Raw genomic sequence first — 24,761 nt, 5'->3', positions numbered from 1 at the left:
TCTCATTCTCATAAACACACACACACACACACACACACACAATATACACACATGCAGACACAGGGCCTGCATCCACTTGTGTTGAGTTACAACACTCAGGATGAAGTTCCGAAAGTACACCTCTCATTCTGGAAAAAAAACAAAAAACAAACATATTTAGATGGACTCTTTCTATTTTATGTTCGTCATGTCCACTGTTTGTGTTTCCTCATGTTTCCTTACATGTTTTTTATTCTTTATTTCTTATCCTTGTCTCATCCCCTCCTGTCCCCTCTGTGCTCTTACAATTCGCTGCTCATTTTTACATGATCGCTTCCTTCTCCAGTTCTTATAGCCTCCTTTTTTCTTCCATCATTGTCTTTCATTTTCCATCTCCAGTCTTTCAACATTGCACTGCTGTAAGGCTGCCCTATCCCTCCAGTTTTACTGAAGCCGCTGCTCTTTTGTTTCCTGCGTTTTTCCCATCAGCTAATGTGTTACAGAGAGAATTTGCTGAATTAAATTGGGGTATTTTTAAATGTTCAGCTTAGATATGCATTGGAAAAAATAAAACACAAGCAGTGCAAGTGTCAAACTGACACACCAGGGGGGAATTTTATTTTAATATAATGCTGGGAGTGATCATTTAGATAAGACAAACACAAGCTTCTTCATACTGCAGCCAGAAATGGAGGCATCAGTACTTTCACATAGTCCAAACATTTAAAAAGAAAAATTCTGTACATTTTTTCAATACACAATCTATAGTGATTTAATATGATTATTTTGTCACAATATTCTTGCCCTGCTTACCAAACTGAGATCCTTGTCAGCTCAGTGTTACAAAACACTAGAATGGCAAACAACAAAATACCTACTTTTAAATTACTTTTAAATAAACCATGGCAGCGATCGTAAAATCACAGCAAAATCTGCAGGTTTTCAAAGGTTAACGCACATTACTTGTGGCTTCTATACTTCATTTTATTAGGTTTAATCAGTTCTAACTGAATCTTGAACAAGTCTTTTTCCTTCCCAAATACTACTTCAATACCACGGCTGGAAAGACTGAGAATATGTATTAATCTCCCACTAAATGTTCCACATCTGCCCTGTGGCTGATATAGAAAGACTGGAAAAACACATCTGCAGAAAATTTCAATTAAATGCTATCTCAAATGGTGTCGAAATCATATTTATACATTTGTTTTCTAACCATTGCAACAAAGCTTTCTGTTGTGAAAATAATGAGGTTGTAAAGGGAATGTGGGCAGAGATGAAGCAGTCAAAGAGCACATTCTGGAGGAGGTGAGTGAAAATGAAAACAAGGTTTGCAGTGGTTTTTTTCAGAATCATCTTACAATCAGACCTTTTTATAGTCAACATTTATCGGCTTTACTGACAGTATTAGAATGGAAAAGTTGAACATTAAATCCTCCTGCTTTTTTTAGACATTTCCTGTTTACTACGTTGCAAAGTCATCTGGTTATAGTACACGTTTATGATGATAATATAAATAAAAGCGCTAATACTTCTGCTACTACTATTGCTGCGTCTACTAATACTAATACTATTATATAATATAAAATATAAATACCAATAAACAAGATCCATAATAATAATAATAATAATAATAATACAAATGATATTAATCACTGATATTATTATGATTGATTTATTGTTTCAAACCTGTGGTTAGGGTTGCTTTATCCTTTGTCATTTAAACCTCTTTAAAGCCAAGTAACAGTTGCTATGTTGCCTTCTGACTCGTATGATTATAAGAATTAATAACTATTATCCGGCGATGAAGTTGAGCCATAAGCCTATGTTTGCTGCCAAGTGGCTCAGCCACAGCCGGAAATAAAAAGATCATTAAAATCCGAGGAGCTCTAAGGACTCACTCATCAGAAAATTTCAAGATTATCTGATTAACTACATGTGTTTATGGATTTGTGCAAAAAGGCACAATATAATTTGATTTATAAAACCCAGTGGAAATTATGCCCCCTGCCTTGTCTCCATATTAAACACAGAACTATTGATCCTCTTTTGCAGCCTCTTGCCAAGACTTGGAATAGTTATAGTGTTTTTTCACTACAGCGGGGTCACACTTTGTACATCGTTGTACTTTCCGCGTCGACAAAATAGATCTGACTTTGTGAAGTGCAGAACTTGACCTTCTTGTCGTTCGCAACCACACTAAATATTTCACTTGTATCGAGTTAAAACTAAATCACAATACATATCATTTGTCCCACTTAGATTGAGTTATTAGCATACACCTTGACAATCAAAAGAATATGTATCGATGTTTTCGTACTTTCAGCCTGTTAATCTTTATGTAACGGCGTCGTTATTTAGTATTTGCATAATTTTACAGATGAATACCGCTGATAATTAGCTAAATACTTACTGTCAGCCTTTATGACTCAGTTTCAGCAGATGGCTTTATGAGCAGCAGCGAGCTGCTTGTGCTGAGCATGACTGGATTGCTGATGGCAAACAGTAACCAGGCGGCTCAGTGGGAAAAGATTAAATCATTGATCTGTGACCCTGACGCACAAAATCATGACACCAATAAAATAAGATACGCAGTGCTGAGTTACATGTTGCTACTGTGTGGCCTTACACCGAGTGGAGACGTAGACGTGGAGACAAATTTCTGTGGTTTCATCCGATATCTTCACAGTTCTTCGCATTCATGTTTTCCACTTATCCAGTTTCTCTCATAAAATCCGTTTCTTCCATCCATTTCTTTCCACCAAGAGTGCCTGTCTGTGGCTCTGCATGTAACCATTAATGCCTTGTGTTTTTGGCTTTTCTAATTGCGAGGATAGATCTTTGTGTGTATGTGCATGCGTTTGTGTGTGTGTGTCCATGCTTATGTGGCTCTGCTGAGAAGTTGCAGGCTTTAAAGTCAACAACTGTGAAAGCCATTGTGTGAGAAACTTCGTCTTCCTCTCCTGTCAACACTGTTTACTTCAAGAGAAACACAGCAGGAATGCAGAGAGGGAGCAGTTTAATTGTACACAGGCTGGGATTTAAAGTTTGCATTTAAACCTGTGCAAGTGGGTAAGAAGTACACACAATTAATAAAACAGATTGATTGTCTCGCCATGTAATTACAGTAAGCCATCAAACTATTAATTCCCGTGCTACTTCAGTGCAAAGTGATATCTGATGTTGGATGTGAGGAGCCGCTTTCGATTTTATATGTATAAAATCATCCTGAATTGCTATCATTGTGTCATCAAAGGGTGAAAGGAAAGACAGGCAACAGATGGATGTTTTACTGAGACAGTCAGATATTGACAGTTTCATCCCTCTGAGAGGTAGCTTTTATGTAAGATATCACACATTTACATGATGGGAGGACAAATCGAAATGTAGAGGAACATTTTGGAGTGAACCAATTTCTAAGCAGGAGAGGGATTTAATCTTTAGACTACAAAAATAAATGACAGAACTAGGGATGTACCTCTGAGACCGAACAGCACGAAAAAGGGTCTTAAAGAGAAGGCTGTCTGACAGATCCAGCAGACTGGTATCATGTCCTTCACTCAGTGGAAGATGAGTGCAATCTGATCTAATTTATTTTTCCGCTCCTTCAAAACTGCTCTGGAACAATGCAAATGTATTATTTTCATTTTGTTGGCATTTGAAGGACTCTTATTAAGTGCATCTGGGAGAAGGAAATTCATCAGTTACATTTTAACGGCTTTAAAAGAAAGAAGAAATGTGAGCATGCTGAGACATATGGAGAGGAAACTAAGGAAGCAGTGAAACAACGTATGACCTAAAAGAGATATTCTGTAAAATAATCTAAAGAATTACCTCAGAGGTGGAAGTGATTTGACAGTTATCAACATTTTCCTCAGGCAGATCTTGCCCTATCTTTTTCAGTGCTTTTGGATCAGACGAAGAGCAACATGTTTTGTGTGTCACTTTTCCTCACAAATAAATCAGACGGAGAATAGCAGGTAATTTTTCAACCTTCTCAACGGATGTTAACCAAAGAAGAAAACAGAAAGCCTGGAAACCATTTGTGAAGATTTTAAATCTTTTATGGAAACTTGATATTATATTCTTGTCATAGACCTTTTTGTGAATTTGGAAAATAAAGAGAGTGAAAAGTTATTTTTTCCGAATATGAATTAATTTACAATATAATGATAATAAAGTCATAATACTGATCGTAATAGATAACTCTCAAACAGTTTCTCTTCAATAAAAGATGCTATTTCTTTTGAGGAGTCGACATTATCTTTTGCACAGTCATTTCAAAGTCCCACGCTGACAAAAATCCATTATTACCAGTAGATTTTAGATAACTTTGCAAAATGCACTAAATTATTCCCTCATGGCCTGATGGAAACTGTTCTATTCAGAAATGTATGCCAATAACATTTTGTCAAATTACAATACTTATATAATGCTTCTGTTTTGTAAAATGTAATGACATATGCGATATGCATAAACAACAACATTATGCAATATCATATCATTTTCAATACATTACAAATAAATGACATGCTTCTTTTGTCATTGTCATGATAGGCTTGAATTTGAAAATAAATTAGCTGCTGGCTGTTCACAAAACTGTCCATAGAAATGTTTTCAGCAAAAACGATTTTGAAGGTAATTACGTGGAATATCTACCTCTATCACAGGGGTTCGCATGTCGCATGACATCATTTTACATGATAAGATTCAGTCGATAGACTAGAGCTTATATTATCTCTATTTTGCTCTGCTCTTCGATCCTTGTTTGGTATTTAATTAAAGAAATGGCCAGGTCTGCCTATCTGTCTTTATGGTGAATAAAAAATTTAAATTGTATAATCTTTTTTAGATGGAGTAACTTGGCTTTTAGCCATCCCTCACAAAAAAAAACGTGATTTATATCACAATAATATCTGATGAACATAAGGAGACGTTATAAATCTCTGACAATATATTCAAACTTTAAATACAGTATATGACAATTGGAGTGAGTTATCGTTGGGACTTTTAATTCATTACACACTGTAATGGCTCATATTTACAAACCTTGACTCCAACACTATTCTCGAAATGTGAAGGTTAATCCAAATTAATGTCCTCTCCTGTTTGTGTATGTGTTAACAACAGGACTATTATATACAAAACACACGGTTATAACTGTTTTGCATTTACCAATATTTTAGGTTTTGCCCTGAAATTATAGCAAGAAACTTGAGCATAGTATCAACATTTCTAATTTGTTAGATTCATACTATTAGACAACATGCTACTCAGATCTTGGTTATTAGTAAAAACAAAATAAACCAAAACTTTAGATCATCAAAGTTTGAACGGCTTTAAGTAAGTTGATAAATGGTCACGGTTTCTGCTCCTGTAAGATTGATAACCTTCAAAAAATATGATGGATGCCCTTTAAATGTTGAATGGCTTCAAGTCAGTTGGCAGAACAATCTCCTATTCAGGGTGAAAATAGATTTGAGAATTGTCGTATAGCAATATTTCTTGAAGCTTTGGAGAGGAAGCTATTTTGAGCAGGTTATCAAGGGCTGCCTGCTCTCAGCTACAGTATGATGGCTGGCGTCAAACTTCTACCATCGACGTCGCGGTAACAATCTCATCCATAATTAATGTGACGACCAGGAGCAGATTATGTATTTCATTTTGCTTATAATAACGTCAGTCTAAATCTGCTGACCAGGTGCAAAGAAAACACCTAATAAAAAAATAAAGGAATTTTCATTTTTATACTACTGTTTGGCCTGCCAGCCTTAAGCACTTAACATATGATGTGGCTTACACATCTTTTGAACATCTTACAATTTATGGTTAGATTTATGGCAGATTTTATGGCTGCTGGTGCAGAAAACCCACATTTCATTCTGTGCTGGACAAATATAAACATACTGACTTATCATCGTTTCCTCTTTTTAGGGGAGATGTAGCTCAGCTGGTATAGCAGGCCCCTGTGCAATTGGAAGATTGTTGGTTAAATTCCCAGCTTGGGTGTCTGCGGGCTGGTTGATTCCTTGCCAGGCATCTGTGGTGTGAGTGTGGATTAGTGAATGCAATATTGTATAAATTTCTCTGAAACCACCAAGTTAAAACCATTTACTTTGCATTATTTTGTCTATATGTGTATGTGTTTTCTAAAATCTACCTGGAGAAACTTTTTTTATTCTTTATTTATTTGTTTTTTTCTCATCCAACACAAGTGCTATTGAGGTTCAGTTTAATAATTTCACAACCAAATCATTATTCATACAGTGTCGTTACATTTAAATTCTTATCTCCCAGTATCTTCTTCATTTGCAATACTAATATTCTAGCACCTAATTTCACTGACATTAAATATCACCTCTGCATTGGCATAGACACTTCAATAAAAACACGATTATGGGTTTGACACAGTAATTGTAGAACTGTTACTTGTGATGCTGAATACAGCCATCTAATTTCTCTTTAAAAATAACACCTACTCAAATAATTCATATAACAAATAATTTTAACGCTGGATAACTGTACCTCATATGTCATTATGGTGGTGCTATAACACACATTATCAGAATTTCTATAAACATCTCACCCATCACAAATACTTCTTGAAGGCCCACAATTACTATTTGATTTATTGCTGTGTATAAAAAGAAGGCTTCAGTGTTTCAGCCCTGCACGAAGATTTTTCTTAGCAGTCAAGTATTGGTATTCAACTGCTGGAACAGGGATAATAACATAAGTTTGATTTAAGTTGAGCTTTAATAAAATATTCTTATTGCCCACAGGGAGATGGACTACAGCTGATATATACACTGATGGGTATGCTGCAGTAAGTGTAACTCCTAATATTCTTTCTAAAGTAGGCTGAGTAGTTTATTTAGTCTAGTTTACTCTTCAAATTTCTTTACTTGACTGTCGCTTTGACTTTTCACTTTGACCATGATGCGCGATCTAGAGTTATGAGTTTCCCCTACTAACAGGCGCAGATGTTCAGCATAAAAGTTCTTCCTCATAAAAGTTCCACATAATGTGGTTAATGTGTTAATACACATTAAATGTGTATCTCAATTTGATATTTTTCAAAAGACAGAGCAATTTATCTTTGAGTGGGGTGAAGGACTTTTATCAATCCTCAGTCTAATAAAATAAAAACAGCAATGTTTCCCTGAAGTACAGAAGTAGAATCATTACATTCACATTGCGACATTCGCTGATCTTAGATACTCAAATAGCCACACAGTTGTATCTCCTTTAATTAATTCACTTATTCTGAAAAAACCCCAAACAAAATAAAAGAAAACCAAAATGAACTAAAACCTCATTTTCATTCAGCAAATCCCCTTCTACATCATTCTGTCTTTGCTAAGTGGACACATTGTCACTATGGAGGCAGCTGTTTCCACTATTTTTGACAGGAAAGAGCAGAATGCAAAGTTTTCATTGCTAGGCTAATTGCAAACGCCCAGGGACATTTTTTAAACACAAACTCCCCTCTTGGCATGACAAGCCTCTCAATGTACACTGACTGCATGCACAAGAATATCAGGATAGGTCAGAAATTGGTTATTGTAAAAGTCTTTATTCATGCTTTTGTATTGACTGATAGTGATGAGCTGGAAAGGACAGAAAATTATTTTTGTGATTTTGGCAGAGAGAACGGGAAACTACTTTGTGACAAATTACCCATTTTATTCAACCAGGAAGCTCAGTTAACCTGCTCTTCTTTAGTTTTGCATCTTTAAATTGCCAATGACAGTCTCCTTTTCCAATGCAGGTTTTGTCCAAGGAGGAAGATGAATGAGTTACTATTTTCAGTAAATCCTCATGTGTCCACATTCATGTTGCAGAAAACAGTTCAAAATAAGGGTTTTAGAATCGCTATTAAGCATTTACACAGTTGACCAGGGGGGAACTGGGGTGATAAAAGAAGAGCATGTAGATGAATATGCACATTTTATCAGAGAGATTCTCTTTGTCAGTCCTCTTATGAACCTTTTTTCTGCGACCGACCCATTTGCCAGTACTGCCCATCAGGCTGTCTTTTTGGGAGGTTATTAATCTGCCTGGGCAATTACTCAAAAATGACTCCTCAATTGCAAATCATCACTCCAGGGCCTCTCAACTCCTTTGAAAGTCACATATTTAAGAGAGCTATAAAAATATAGATCAAATGGTTAACATAGTAAAACAGTTGGAAATGAACATAAAATAGTTGGAACTTGTACCCATAGATGGCAATAAAGTGCCCAGCCACATGATCCAGAGATCCCGATTATTGATCTTTTGGGAGATTATTTTATGATTAAATATTATTTGGAAGTTATATTTTCTTTCTTGTTTTTTTTCTCTCCTTTTTTTGATTTATCTCTTTTTCATTTTTGTTTTTCCTCCCTTTCTTTCATTTTTCTGTTTGGTATACATAACTGGATTATTGGCATGCTCAAGGACCGATGTGAACAGGAGGCTCTATCACTAGTCAGCACTACAGATCCCGTGTGTGGACACACACACACACACACACACACACACACACACACACCGATGCTCACATGCACAAAGGGGACAATTCGGAATTGTTGTTCTTTTTCCCCTTGTCTGTTCTATGATAAATTGAGGTCTTCATTTAATACAGTATTTCTTTTGCTGTGTTTCACAGGAAGAATGGTACTGTCTGGACTCCCATTGTGTGCTGAAATCAAATTAGCTTCCTAGACTATAGGTTTCTTTTATGATTCCTTCATTACATAGGTGCATGCTCACTTTTCTCTCAATTGTAATTTGCATTTGTATTTGCAAATAACCAGGACTTGCAGGGCTAAGGATAACTAAATTGTTGATAGTTGATAGTTGTTGATAATTCAACATCATATACCAAGTAAAGGTAGACATCATAGCCTTGGGCTTGTTCTGAGAGATTTATATGACTAAGGAGGAGGACCAGCAAAGCCTTGATAGATAAAATTGTTGAAGAATATTGGGCCATTGCTGAGGGAACAGTAATAACAGAGAGAGTTTATCTATATATGATTGAGATATTGGCTTAGCATCTATTTTTATGAAATGGTACACCATTTTTGGACCATAAATTGACTACGATGCAAGAAATGACTGTATTATACAGGCAATACAATTTGAATTCCATTGTTTTTTACATCTGTGTTTATTTCTAGTGACAAAAATAAATTGGGAAACCATCAGAGCAGGAGAGAGGGAGCATTATGTAATACAGAATATTATTATTGTTTTGCATAGGAATCGTCTGTTGGAAATTATGTGTGTGCATTTTTGTCATTTATTTATACACAGACAGGAAAGATAAATGATCATTTCATTCTCAGGCTTTTGAGACTCTTAAGTTTCACCTCAACCAATAAAACTGCATGAGAGCATGAAGAAATGATTCACACCTGTGTTTGTTCCAAAGTGCTTGAGGCTGTACCACCTCCGAAGCATCACTCGGTAAAGGATATAAAAACAAATCTAAACAAACCTCACACTCATATCAACAATATTCTTTTTTTTTTTTTGGTACGCTTTTGGTTCAGTAGTTTAGTGTTCGGCTTCTTTTTGAAGCAGAGTCATTTTTTTGGTTGCATTTTATTAAATGTTTGATTGAAAATCTGAGCTGTTTGTAAATCTGAAGTTGTGACAAGACAATGGAATTGAACAGACAACAGAGTGATCACCAGTTTACTTTGCTCATCTGTTCTTCATCGGGTGAAACTTTCAATACAGACTGAAAATTGAGGATTTTTTCCTCCCCTTTCCATTTTTTTTCCGTTTTTCATTAGTTTCCTTTCTCAACTGTCGTTTCCCTTTATTCTTCTAACTGCGGTTTGTCAGTATTGGTTATTCTGAGACTTATTTTTACAGTTTGCTGTGTATTTTCTGTTATATTATCTGTATTCTGTGTGACTATTTTATCATCCCCAGGGGTAACTCCCTGCATCTCACTGTCAGTTGTTTTTTATAAAGGTAAAATTGCTTTTTCAATTAAGATAACTTCAGAAATTACAATAAAGCGCGTTAGTCCTTCTAAATTTAGTGAATCAGTGGAATTTTTTACTTGCTTCATAAAATTTTGAATGTATTCGGTGAATATATATTTAGGGATTCAAATAAAAGTTATTGAAAAGCAATAATAAAAAATTATCGTGGAAATGATAAATCTTTACATACAAAAGATGGTAAAAGCCAAAAGAATTAGAATAAAAAGGTAAAACCATACATTTGACTGCTCCAAATGACAATCATTTTTAGGTGAGAACACATTAACTTTGTATTAGAAATTATGAAAATACCAATCAAGTGTTCAAATGAACTTCGAGCTATAGGGCCACTTAGAAATAAATGGTGCTGAAGTAAAAGCACAAATGTGTTTATGTGATTTGGGATCTACTTGTCAAACTATTCTGTTTAACTTGCAATGACGAACCCCAAGAAAGCGATCACATACAGACTCTACTCATCGGCTGGGACAGCCAGCATCAGGCTTTTTCTTTACCTGGCTAATGGCACCCGATGGATCTCTATCTAGGCCAGTCTCTTACTATTCAGCTGATACACCTTCTAATTATTACTATCCTTTCTATCTGTTGGAAAGCCGGGCTTATTTTTAGATGATCTCCCATGTTGTGATTGTACTTTCACTTCTTGTGTTGTTTGATGTTTGTTAGCAAAAGTTGAGGTGTACGGCTTACTAATAATAAAACATCAGCACCCCGGGTGTTTTGTTTATCATATCTAGGTAAACATTCAATATGCGCGTGCACAAACAGGCATACAACTTTGTCATATTGAATTCTGCAGCCCTGACCATCACAGCATTATGGATTACAGTAGACTTTACAAGATCCTACCATTAAAACCTGGTTTTAATTATTGACTAAAGCCATAGTTTCAAGCTGGAGAAATAATGTTATAGTTTCTGTCAGAACTGTCTCTGTTGATTTCAGAAGAAAACAAACGATTCCAAATTGAAGTAAACGAAATTCCCAAAGGAATAAATTAACTTGTACAATAATAACGGTATATGAGGTCATATCCATGTTGAGATGTCACATGCTTGTAAACCTTAATTTATTTCACATTCAATACCGCATTTTTCTATCCTGCGCTCCGATAAGGGTAATTTCTTTCATGGGAGAGGGGAGAGAAAATTTGCCTCGTTTAACTACTGTAACTAAAAATAATTAGCTCAAATATTCATTGAAGAAGATACACAAAACCTTATATCCCCAACATTTCCAATCATGCAGCGGAGTAGGTTGGGTCATTCATCACCAGCATTTTCTTTGGGTACTAGATGCTGGTGTTGATGAACCTGTGACGAGCCTGTAAGTTGGATGGGTCACCAGAAATAATTCAAAAACAGAATGGTGGTGCTGAGGAAGCAGTCTACTCAATCATTGGTTTCGAGGGAGAGAAGAGCGAAGCTGCCTTGTTACCAGAGACTAATCTGCTCAGGGGACACAGGCATACCAGTGATTAGACAAAAGCAGTCACCTCAGAATTGGAAATAAAGGGAGTTTTGACAGCGTAGGAAAGTGAAAATGACAGCTAAGGACGTGTGAGGCAGCACAGGGACTTCCAGAATTAGGAGTCAGGTAAGATCTTCTTTGGTGTATTTTAATAAACTTTATTGTCTGCAGACATTTTATTCCTTGCTGTTAGGGTCAATTTAAGCATTCTATGATGTAATTAACAGGCCTTGCATGCAGGACCCACTCAAATCTATTAAGATCAATCTTAAGTCTGTCTAGGAAAATAGCTCAAGGTATTTTTTTGGGTTGTTGGCTGATCTTGACATCATGTTACTTATAAAAAATGGGATGTCAACAGTTGCGCTCAATTGTGAAATCTTGTTTGCTAATGATGCGAGAGATATCAAAGTCAGGTGATCTGGGGGATTCGGGTATTGTGACACTGGCATTCAGAGAATAGTTAAATGTTTCTTAAGCTGCTTTAAATGCCAATAACTTGGTCAAGCAGCTGAATATCATGCAGCATATTCAATAATTAATATGTAGCAAAGGTCACTGAGACAGGACAACAAATGAACAACAGTTTGGATGTTTGGACAGCTAATTATGCCTGTCATCAAATGTAATTATTTATCTTTTACCATCTGATAATGGGTACATATAATGTGAATACAGCTTCTGAGGTGTGCCTCCATTCATTTCTAAGACACCTGGCAGTTGCCATTGGCAACTTGAATGGTGTAAAAAAATAATGAAATCTTACAACCCCCCCATGCTTTAGAAAGTTACAGTGACCATATAAGTGGTCTAGATCTACGGCTCTTAAAAAAATGGGTTTGATTCTGTGATGTTGTTTTTGTTGTAAAGAATGTATGTGATGAGGAGTTTTGGGGCCAAAATTGCAACTACATACAGTTTGTCAGTCTGTCAGTCATAAGTTCATGCTCATAACTCCTCCAGTGAGCCTCCTCTCTTTTGGCCCCTCTCTGCTTTAGATGCGTCCAAGGAATTGAGTCATGATGGAAGCTTAGGATCAAATTCTGGGTCACAGATGGGAAAAAAGAGGACAGAGGAGAAGAGGAGGCTGAAATCAAAGAAACAGATAGACTCTAATGTGATCAGATGCGATAGTTTTATCCATGGTGGCCTGCACGGTGTCGACCTGTCCCCCTGTTTTATTGTGTGCTCGTCTGTCAAAAGGCCAAATGCTATTTTAATTAATTGATCATAATATAATTTTTTTTTCACTTTCTCCACTGCATGGCGGGTGCTGTTATGCATTCAAGTCTGGACGCCATTCCTTGTCCAATATCATGTAGCCCTCTGTCCTTTTTTTTTTATTGCGGGCAGCATGGAAAGAAGCCAACCACTAGGGGCTGCACGAGCAGTGACACAGACACATCGATCAATAGAGAGAGAAAGATCAAGAAATCAATGGAAAAAGCAGAAAAAGGATGGTTAGGGAACATGCATCAATCCAGTTCAGTGGAAGAGTGACAGAGTGAAGAGATAGTGAGAGTGTGCATCGTAGTGGCACATAACCAGAGAAAGAGAGAGTAAGAGAGAGGGAGAGACATAGAGAGAGAAAGGGAGAGAGAGTGCACCTCAGCTCAGCTCAGCTCAGCTCAGCCCACCAGAGACTGGGAGAGAGAGGAGCGGCGCTCAACCAAGCTGGCCGTCCTCATATTTTCGACTGCAGCTGAGTGAGGCAGAGCGAGCGGTGCAAAGCGGGGGACACATCTGAGTCTGAGAACAGCAGGACCGCGTAGCAGTTGGCTGAGCGATTGATGCACTTGCATCAAAGGGTGAGCAGTCCGCAGGACATCTGTGCACTGCCACAGTGAGAGAAAAGCAAAGCCTAAAGGCACCAAGAGAGTGAAGAGAGTGAGGGGAAGAACAATTTCTTTCCCTTCTTTTCTTTTTTTTTTTTTTTTTTTTTTTTTTTACTCCCAAGGCCAGTTCAACAGCTTTCAGCCAGTCACTCAACCCAGGTGAGTGAACTTATGCTTGTGTGGAGTGGGGATCTGTATTCAGCAGGTGCATTCTCATCTTATCTTTGTGCTAAGCGTGTAATTATGCGTGAGTTTGGTACCTTCTCTCTGGATGTTTTATTCTTTGCATGCGCAAGTCATGCTATTGAGCATTTTAAGTCATTACGGTTTAATGGCCGGTGAACTTTACAATCACGATATGCAGACGCACAACAGAACCTTTATATTGTGTGTTTGTTCGTGTTTATTTTTGTGTGTGCCGTGCATAGGTTATTTAAGCTGAAGTGCATCTGTGGGTATTCGACAAAACGTGTTGTAGAACATGTTCTTCAATTGCTTCCACTTTTGCAATTTCATTGCAAAGCTTTGAGAAAATGAATGGAAATATCAGCTGGAATTGAAAAGCAATTTTTTTCAAAGATATCTTTATGGAGACTTTAATTTCTTTTCATATTGCACTTTATTTTCTTTAGAAAACACACTGTCAATTGGACTTTCCTCCACCCGGGGAGCAGTTTCCCTAAGAAATTATTCAATTAGTCTGTTGAAATGAAACTGGATTTCATTTTTCTTATTTCTGAACTGAAATTCAATGGTGCCTTCAAACTCCATTTCTTCCATCAGAGCTGTTAAAGATCTCCCATTTTTCCTAAATAATCAAACTAAATACCAAACTATTAATAATCAAACAGATTTTCTTTCCATTAGCATTGGCCTGTGTGGTTTGCCAAATGTTCACAGAAACTCTTGGCAATTCAACAGTGAAATGCTTACAAAGACAAGTCTTATTTAACCTTCTTTACAGCTCAGTGTGTTTGAGTCGCATTGACTCCTCAAGAAATATGGTGACATCCTAAGACATAGTCTTTATGAAGAGCATTTCTCCTAGTAACCCCACAGAATAAATATTCTTTGTTTTCCATAATTTGTATTCCTCTTCCTGTGCACACTATGAACAATCATTTCTAAGTGCATGTCTGTTTCAGTCCTCATTTCTCTTCCTAACACAGAACCTCCCCCATCAGTGTTCCTCTTTCCCTCCATCCCGTGAAGGCTATCGCCATATATCGAGTTGCTTTAATTTGTCAAACTCATAGAGACATATTGTCCACAGACACGGCAAGGGAACAGGTAAGGGGAGTGGAGCAGGAGGTGTGGGGTCGTGACATGATGTTGAAAGTGATGGTGTTGTACAAGGGACATGAGCAGAGAAAGAGTGACGGACTGACAGAAAACAGCAGCGCCTGTGAAAACCAGAAAGAAATCAATTCAGTTCCCATATTAAAAGCAAAAGCTGAACATTTAATGCCGCGGATAATTATTCCAAGCTACAGTAGTACGTGTGTAGGCAGCATGAAGTCATGCATTAGGGTATCATTCATTGGATCCATCATCTCTTGCAGAAAGCCCCTTTTAAATTCTTCTCAACTCTCATACTAAGATGCTGTATGATTCTCAGGTAGGTTTTACTGTTACCTTTTCGCTCGCTGTTTACTCAGTTTATTAGTCCTTTTCTGTCACTCTTTGTCACACACTGTATGAACAAACACAAGCACAAGAAGAAACATCAGTTCTAATCTGTAAAACGCATTGATATTGTTGGTTCTATGACTGGCAGCCATAGCTATTAAAACAATAATATCAAATTTATTACCCATCAGGCTAAAGATTTGCAACTCAGGTGAATCGTCACGGATGACATGTGCAAACAGTGTAGGATACAGCTTCAGGAGCAAATTATTCAGAGCTTAAAAATTTGCATCCAACACTATCTGGAAATCCATGAAGATTATCGTGGTTCTCGGTGCTTAAAGAATGCAGCCTTGTTAACTTAAACTTATTTATTTGGTCACCTCTACATTAGAAAAAGTGCTATGCACACATCATTAACGCAGTAGCCCATTTGAATTTCAGATGAAAATAGTTAGCATTCAAGAAGGTCCATCGCAACAATTTCTGTTCATGTTTTTGTTCACCTTGGAGACATGACCCTCTCTTTTTATAGCTCTTTGCTTTGATTAATTTTTTTAAATAATTTTTTGTGCCTTATAAGTGTAAACTGCTGTTTGAGCTGTACACCCGAAAATCTATCGCTTACTCAAATGAATTATCTGTGACTTTGTGAGCTTCCTAAGGATTGGTCTTGCACTAAATTCTGCACACTTAATGTTCTAACCATTAGTAGATGTTAGTAGAATTTCTATTTGATATGTTTCTAATTGCTCTACATAGGCGGCAAAAAAGAAAAGCCGCTAGATCAACAACTACTTGTAATATGACTTCTTTGACGAAAACATTTAGTATTATTTGATGCCAAACATCATCAATGGTTTCTACAGTCATTTATTTATTTGAAAGCCACTAGAAACCTTATTGGCTTGATGACGACTTAAATCTGATGATGTATTTGTAAAGGACAGTGAAACCGGGATACTATAGATTCCAAGAAAAGCTTACTTTCATCAAGAATAGCTTTCTGAATACATATTTTTGCATTTTTCTCTTCCAGGCTAAATATATTGTAATTTGTTTATCATTATTTATTCAAAGTCATACCCACTTCCACACTAATTTTTCTTTTCACAAATTCTGTTTGGCTTCCTTTGAGACCAGGATACATACATTTTTAATGATAATGCATAGATACACCTTTACTAGATGACCTGTTTCCCTACCCTTTTTCCAATAGTTAAATCCTTGCTGGGCAAAACCAATATTTCTGTCTGATCCTTACTGTACTGCGTCAAGCTCAGTATTAAGTGCCATGGACTTGAGCCAAAAGGTTACCTCCTGAGATGCTTAGATGAGTTCTGGGTGTTTCTCAAATCAAGAGTGGATGAAGCCCCGGTGTTCTGATCGTATAGTTCCTCTCACCCTGGACAATCTAATGCTTCAGAAGCAGAAAGGTCCTGCTGCTAATAAAATCAAATAATCCATTTAACTCATATACATAAATTGCAGTCATATACAGCAGACCCTGGTGCTTGATGGAAAATAGACTTGATGGAAAATACACTCTTATTGCCTGTTTGTCAAAGTATTTTAAAGCTGGGCCTACTTTGTGGCGTCGTTTAGTTTGACATGTTTCTCAGTAATAATGTTAAATATTGACATCTTTTGTTCTATTTTGCTGCATCTGTGACTTGTTTTGTAACTGCTGAATGAGTGGAGTCAGACACATACTAACGCAACCGTTGCCAGCAATTTCAGACGGAGCATGTTATTATGATCCTGACATGTTTGTTTTTTGTTTTGTTTTTTGTTATGCATTTAGAAATTATTTTTCAGAGACCATTGTAATTTAGATTCAGATTTTTTGCTTGTTAGCGGCATTTACTGTATATTTTCTTCCAGACGTTTCAAAAGAAAATTATTTTTCTGGATTCAGGATAAACCTGACAACACACATCAGCTTATAAATGTGCCTTAAAGGAGATGAAAGTTGCATCAGCAGACTGAATCTACTGGTAGTTTAGAATTCTCCTGTTATAAAATAAACTGAAATGACTGTTCTCTATATTGCACTTTCAGATCAGCGAGTGGTAGACCAATGGCATATTGATTTATCCTACCATCTGAAGTAATGACATGCTGCATTAGGAAAAAAATGCTGTGTTTATTGTGAGCATATGCCAAAATTACCAAGATGTGATTATAACTACCGTAACACTTAAATTCAGCACAAAACGAACTGACAAAAGGATTTTAGAATGATTTAAATATTGTTTCTATTTCAAGTTTCCTGTTTGCATTGTTAAGGTCTGGATAAGACTTTGGGTAGTTTAATTAAATTGCAAATGAATACAATCTCCCTCAATTGCTTATAAAGCAGGTGGCATTTATTAAATTTTTTTTCCACACTCCTCCTGCCAACCAGGATTATCTTCAAAACTTCCATTTCTCCCTTCCAAATCATTTGTGTTTATTTGTGCGTGTGGGAGAAACGGAAAATGATTGCAATCATCATTGTGGTAATTAATAATTCACACTATACTTCATTCATAATTGTTGTTTTTCTTTTGCCACTGGTTACTGTGTTAACTGAGCTACCATCATTAATTATTGTTAGTAAGATCCTGAATGTAGACAAATCTAGCGCTCATTAGCAACTGAATCATCCATCAGACGCTGCGCAGAAGAAGGAAGTTCGGTAAAAAGGCAGTCACGGCACAGAGATTGAAAATCTCCGCCCGAAGCACTGTTTAATTATTTCTCTACCTTTATTACCCCCTTGAAAGCAACTTGTGACAATGTTTTTTTAAAACTGTACTCTGTACATGAACTCCGCGTTTTTAAATATCAATTCTGTTGCAAATTTAATTTTTTTATTTTTTTTTCATCAGACTAAATGATCTCGTTGTGGGTTTTATGGTTTGATATTGACATTGTATTGTGTCTATAAAAGCAGCAATTAAGTTCACAAAAGCAAAGTAACTAAAACATTTCGTACTGACGGTGTATTTGTCTTATTAGCGAGGTAGTCGGCAAGAAGTGGTTCTCCTTCTAAGGATTGTTGATTGGTTGTGTGGTTGTGTGTGCGTGTATGTGACTGTGTGTGTGAAAAACTGGATTTACACAAATATAACTGAACAATGGTTGTTACCCTCAAAAGCAAGGGCTGTTTACTTCACTTTCACATCACTTGGTTCATTGTCCATTACTGCCACCACAGTGGCTTTGTGTGTGTATGTATGTGTGTGTGTGGGTGTGTGTGTGTGGCTCCACCCTTGATGAAACAGACTGCAGCAGGCCTGAATATGACACAGTGACAGAAGCCATATATATTTACCGGGCTGATGTGCTCAGAGTTCAGCATTGCTTTGGAAACATTTTTATTGGTTGTTAGGGGCAATATGGTTGTGCAGTGGTTCACAATTCTGCCTGACTGGTACTTTTTTTTGTTTGGAGTTAGCAGGTTATCACTCTGTCTGCATGGGAATTTTCCTTCCACAGGTTAATTGAAGAACATGTGTCTCTATATGGGGTCTTGTGATTGACGGATGACTGCTGTACCCCGTCTTTCATTCAATGACAGCTGAGATTGGATCCTGCCCCACCGCAACCCTGAGTGCAGGATAAGAGGTGTATAAAGTGAATGAACGATTATAATTTTTATAAACCGGTCTTAATATAACTTGCTGAATCTGAAGTAAGGTCAAAAGCTTGATACCTATTCAAGGGGTTCTTTAATAAAAGATTTTTTGACTTTAATTTTTTTATGTTCCCTTTTGCTCTGTAGAATTTTTTAGGGTAATATGTCACACTGTCTGACCAATTTTCTTTTAACTATATTGGATCTACAGCTAATGTGAATTTTCTTATTAGAACTTTCAATTAGTGGCCTCTTCCTTTATTTTTTTCGTTCATTCTGATGATGTGCTCTTGAACCTAAATGCAAATGGTAGACAGTGCCATCGGCAAATAACAAAATCCTCCACAGCTGATCTCTTGACCACAAGGCACTTTATTAACAGCAGATGGATAAATGTGCCAGTCAGGCTTATCTTATCGAGACACTTGCCTGTCTGATGGCCTTGAATCTCACACAGAGAGCAAGACCACCTCTCTGTTTCCTATTAAATAAAAGTAGATGAGGAAAAGCAATTATATTCTGACAGAACGGCTGATAAAACAGAAGTATTTGCTATATGCACTGCAAAGGAGTTGTCCTGGGAAATGTGATAAATTTCACAAACCTGGCCCCCAAGCGGTATACAGTGAGAGTGCTGAGATGAGGAAAAATACATGAATTGGGGGGGGGGGGGGGGGGCTGTCATAAAGCGTAACCTCTGATGCATTCCCTATCACTCAGGAAGGACTTACTGTCTTCATACTTTCTGATTAACAGTCCAGCTGATTGTCCTTTAACCTGGTTGGTGCTGGATATCATGAAGATTTACTGAAGAAAAACAGCTGCATGGATCTGTTTTAAAAAGTATATGCCTAATGTTGCTGCATATACATAGCAAGTGTTGAAAAGTTGTCAGGATTGTGGCTATCAGGACCCTACAATGTGACAAAATTCCCAGATGGGGCGATTGCATCTTTTGCCAATTTACGTAAGAAAGAATCCAGAGTCCAGTATTGGAGAAAATGAAAATGTGCTTGCTACTGTTTGCTAAATATTCCGATTTTCTGAAACCATGGCATGAGCTAGCTACGCCACATGCCTGTATCTGTTTGAGCAAGTGCCTGCCTCATCCATCTTGCTGGGATATGCCTGATATGTTTTATTTTTATTCTCAACCCTCCAGATCCCTGCAGAGTTCTAATATTCCAGCAGGCCATGTTACCTATCCCCTTTAGCCATCTCGCCTAAAACCCAACATCGCAACTTTTCGATTTCAACGGTCATATACAATTTCTTCTCCTTTTGTCCTTTTGTCTTTCCTTCTCTACCTTTTTTTTTTGCTTACTCTCAATTCCTTTCACCGTTTCCTTCTTTATCTCCCTTATTCTCGCCTGCTTTTCCAGGTGAGTGACTACTCTGGGAAATAGTCTTTAAAGGTCATCCATCTCTTTCAACCTCTTCTTCAGATATGTGTATTCAAAATATTTACAGCGCGTCTCAAATCCCTCGGTGCTACTGTGTGCTTGTGTTAGAAACATAGGTGTGTGTGCGATCACACATGCACACACTCCTGCGTGCTTGTCCTGTTCTAGATGATCTCTGATACTAGTTGATTTTTTCTTACTGTGAAGTAAAAAGCTGAAAGTTCAGGCTTGAGCCCCCTCTGGGCCACCTGTGAAAGATGTAGAGATATATAGACATATCAGCTCAAGAGACACCTTTAGCTGAAGGGTAAATATGCTACAAAACTGTCCATACAAATCTTATGCTGCTGAGAGAGGAAGATGCTGCTTGTTATCTGGTTGACGGGATTATCTAAGGCTCCAGTGCTCTGACACATTTTAGGAAGCGATATCGAACTATGTACGCCGGAAACATGTTGCACAAATGATTCAACAAATACACGACTAGGCTCAGTCTTTTCAGGCAAAATATGCATAATTGGTAATTTGAGTTTATAATTATAATTTTTGATTTTAATTAATTATTATAACTCATTGACTGAGTAAAAATGTTGACTCCTTCACCTTTGGATGGTCTGGACTCCATTATAAACTCTTAAATGAACAATGAACACACAATGTGAATTTAACCGATGACCTATGGATGAATAAATAATGACGATGAAATTGGAAATAACTAAACAATTCTAGTTTTTAGCCAAGTTGACCAGACATTTTAAAGTTTCAAACTCTTACTGTGATAGCAAACTTGTCTTCAAATGGATGTCTTTTATTTATTACTTTTCATTATACAAACAGACTCCCATAAATCTCAAACTCTGAATTATTCTGGAAAGGTCTAATTTTGAAAAATGTTTAGAATTAATGTAGATTTTCTGTGTGAGGTGTTGAGGCACATTGCGGCCAAAATATGCAATATAGATGCCACATTTCAAGGGCAATTTGCTCACTTTTTAAACATATTATATCGTCATAGTATAAGTTGGTAATGTATAAAAACTCATCGATTACCTATAAATATGCAACTCAGTGATTCCGACTATGGCCAGGGACTACAAATGTAAAAGCGCTCTAAATTACTCTTATTTCTTGTTATTAATTCTCATTCCAATGCTATCAAGTGCAAGGTCAGCAGAGTGTGTATAGCACAGTATTGAGGCAGCAACCATGCAACCATGCAGCGATGCAATGAATCAATTATCATTACAAGTAGAAACAGAACTACGATAGATCATATAAATATCATGCAGCATGCTAGAATTTGTATGAAAATGTTTGCCATTAAGCGCAGAGTCTAAGTACGAATGCAAATCGAGAACGATGTGTAGGTGGATTTCGCACCTCTATTTCCATTTTCCATGACTCATGATGACACAACTGTATTTCAGTGATTATGAAAAGTCTTATTTCTTTTTAGTCTTATTTTGCTCCAAAAGATTCAGGCTTTTTAGATAGAATAAATACGATAAAAGGTACATACAGGTACAAAAACACATTTCAATGTTATCTGTCTGGTACAGGTCACCAAGACCTAGACCTTCACACAATTGCAGCAGCAAACGATCGTTGTCCAATGAACTTTCCATCGTTGCAATTTAACAAAATGATGTCATACCTTATTATGTCCTTAGTTTATGCCAAGAGCCATTTTCATTCCCGTCACATACTGAGCAATTATAACTGGTCCAATTGCCCAATTTGCATACTTCCTTTTAATATGTATTTTGATGAGATTTTCTTATTATTATGCAAAACACAGCTTTTCTCGGTCGGTTTGTACAAGACGTACCCAATAACAGGGTCAACTGCTTGAAATGATATCACTTGAATTGCAATATGTGAATCAATATTTCTTCATTGTTACAGTGGAATAACTTCAACTCAGTCAACGTAAAATTCAACCTTTTTCAAAAGGTTGTCACAGTGTCCTACTGTCGCATGACCTCCAGTGTCATTGTTAGGTTGTTGCTTACCCCTGAGGATGTACACTTTAAACATCAGAAATGACCTTTAAACAATCCAGCACAAAGCAAGCCTGATTTAAAGGGTTTTATGCTCCTGGAATGCAAATGTCAAAGAAAGATTTTTAAAAATTCATTATAGGAGTCATAAGATCTCAAAACAATACATCAACATTTGTCTATTAAAATGCAAGGTTCTGAAAATAGGTATCACCAAGTGAGTGACTTTCAGTTGTGTCGACAGATGTACATTACAATAGAGAGGACAGGGGTTGAGACTTTTATTTTTACAAATTATACCTTTTCTGGCCTGAGTATGTAACCAGGGGAACTGGAGGTTTAGCTCAACAACAAGAAAAAGGGAGACTATCGGTAGCGTCAGATGTGCTGGGAGAAAGGAGGCAATAAAGAAGACAAGGATCTATTGGTTCCTTATTGATACTGTATTCCTTTTAATAGGCCGTTGTGATGCTGAAGTTTCCATTTGTGTATTTATCAAATTTCTTCTAATTTCTGAGTTTATTATTCCCTTATATAATTCCCACATATTACCAATCATACCAACAAAGTTAGGTAAATCAATATCCCAAATATTTCAAGTATAGTAAGTTTCTAGTTTTCTGCTGTGGTCCATAATTAAATCACAGTTTGTCCAAATAACAGACCATGATTCTCTTATATGTATGACATGCTTTGACTCATACTCTATTTCATAAACCAGAGACTAAAGAACATATACTGTATATCTTAAATTAACTGAAATGAGTATGAGCAATGAGTAATTTTTTCATGTTATGTAATTGCTGCATCTCATAATTAGGAAAGGGAATACTTTAAAAGCCATTTCATGTTAGGGTTGGTTGATTAAATGTGGCACAGTGGCACAGTGGTTAACCCTTCTGCTCAAAGCAAGAGGAGTCCTGGTTCATTTCTAACATTGGGCCTTTCTGTGTGAAGTTCCTTTTCAATCACTGGGGATAAATGTGATGTGAACCATTGCTCATGTACTAGATAATAAATACATAAGTAAATAGATAAATAAGTAATTTTGTTTAAATTAAAATATAGAGGTCGGTATGCGGATGCTTGGCCTCACAGCAAGAAAGACCCTGGTTAGAGTCTGATAGGGGGCCTTTCTGTGAGAAGTTTGCATGTTCTCTCTGTGTCTGCGTGGGTTTCCTCTGAGTTCCCGGTCTCCTCGGACAGTCACAAAAATAGGAAATTCTAAATCGCTAAGATGTCTAAATTAGAGATCGGTTGTATATCTCTCTATGTGGCCCAGTGATGGGACAGGTTGACTGGTCCGGGATGAACCCCACTTTAGTCCAACGACAGCTTAGATAGGCTCAAGCGTCCCTCAGTAATCCCGAGAACTGGATAAGCCGTATAAGCAATGAAGAAATGAATGCCGGTTTGGATGATTAATCCAATTTCAATTAGATTTTGGACTTTGTGTAATCATTTATACATGATTACTGATAAACTATTGTAGTATTACATTTCAATTCGCTTTGGTTATAAATGCAGCATATGCTGCCTTCATAGAGATCTGTGTTGTCATTCCCCATCGCTGCTTGATGGTTGTGAAGTTACTGTATCAATCTATGCAATGTCAAACCCTAAAGGAATAATTTGTCTTTGAAAAAAAAAAAAATATAGGTAAGATGGCACCGGTTTGCTATGCTTAGTTAGTGTTAAGGTGTTCGAGTCAACGCTACTTAATTCAGTGCCATGTGGTTTATTTATATAGCTCACATTTCTGTGCACACACTTGCCAGGCAGGCCCATTAGGAGAGGAAAAGTTAAGACAGTTTTTTATTGGGTTGCTCATTGAACCAGAAATTATATTATTGGCAACATTTTATCTCCTTTAGTTAATGACATTGGTCAAACAGCTTTACGGTGCATCGTTTCCAATGTCTGGCAGGCATTCTCCATTTAGAGAGGGTGTCACTAAAGAAGATAATAGTTGCATTTCAATTTCAACACTTAAAAAACTTCTTAAAAAAAATTTGAGTTCTGGAGACTGATGCAACAATCAAATACAAGACTTATCCTTGTGGAATCTCAGTGGTTTTGTGAAACCTTAACACCAGTACATTCATATGAATGACACATCAGTGACTTACTGTGTTTGATAATCATGATCCCAAAATCATAGCAATAGTGATTTTTGATGAGGCCAGGGTCAAGATAATTTCCTTTTCTAGATGCCAATGGTCATTTCAGTGATGTTTGCCGCAGGGCGCTACAGATAAATAAGGCTGTGCATCCTGTGCCGATTCCCTTTGTGCATTAATTAGGTCTCAAACGAACCCCTCCAAAAACCTTCTCTTACAGTTGAGTGGTTTTAAATTTTTGGTGCCCTCTTTGTTTCGTACAACATTATTCCACACAGATTCCACACATTTTACATTACTGTATGCAATGATGACCGTACCAAATGTGATTTATTTCCCAGCATCATTTTCAACAACATTACATTGCTCAAACTTTCATTTGACATAAAATGAAGTGTTTTTTTATAGTATTTGAATTTAGTATCTGACCCTTCATTATTTTGTTAGAGCTCGGATTGATCAGACCCTATCTTTGCTTTTTGCAAATATGAGGCAAAATATGTAGGGCTTTGTTATTTGTTTCAGGTGAAGGTTGAAGATATGCCTTGAAAAACACTGAAATCGAATTGATTTTTGTATTCATACACCTTGGATTCAATTAGTTCTGGTTTTGTAAAGAGTACGCACCTTAATGAACACTGATTTATTCCAAAATTATGAGAAAAATGACATATCACCTGCAGTCAGGGGATATCT

At 36.8% G+C, this 24,761-nt stretch overlaps 1 protein-coding gene across 5 annotated transcripts in view; it reads left to right on the top strand.

Moving 5' to 3' along the window:
• Window positions 1–12,960: 12,960 nt before the first annotated feature.
• The window catches only part of tnr (tenascin R (restrictin, janusin)), a 156,221-nt gene continuing 144,420 nt past the window's right edge, over window positions 12,961–24,761 (top strand). For 3 of the 5 annotated variants that reach the window (XM_086172865.1, XM_086172868.1, XM_086172864.1), the window contains exon 1: window positions 12,961–13,264. In XM_086172865.1, coding sequence (XP_086028991.1) covers window positions 13,247–13,264 — 18 coding nt within the window. In that variant the 5' untranslated portion in view covers window positions 12,961–13,246. Of the gene's footprint in view, window positions 13,451–24,761 lie in introns of all 5 variants that reach the window. The other 2 variants (XM_086172867.1, XM_086172866.1) reach the window with 1 other exon arrangement.

Source organism: Fistularia commersonii, chromosome 25 (assembly GCF_037954325.1).
Source record: "Fistularia commersonii isolate RoL2024-O1a breed Wild chromosome 25, RoL_Fcom_v1.0, whole genome shotgun sequence".
Lineage (NCBI taxonomy): Eukaryota > Metazoa > Chordata > Actinopteri > Syngnathiformes > Fistulariidae > Fistularia > Fistularia commersonii.
Note: the sequence above shows the minus strand (reverse complement) of the source record. Positions and strands in the feature narration are given on the sequence as shown.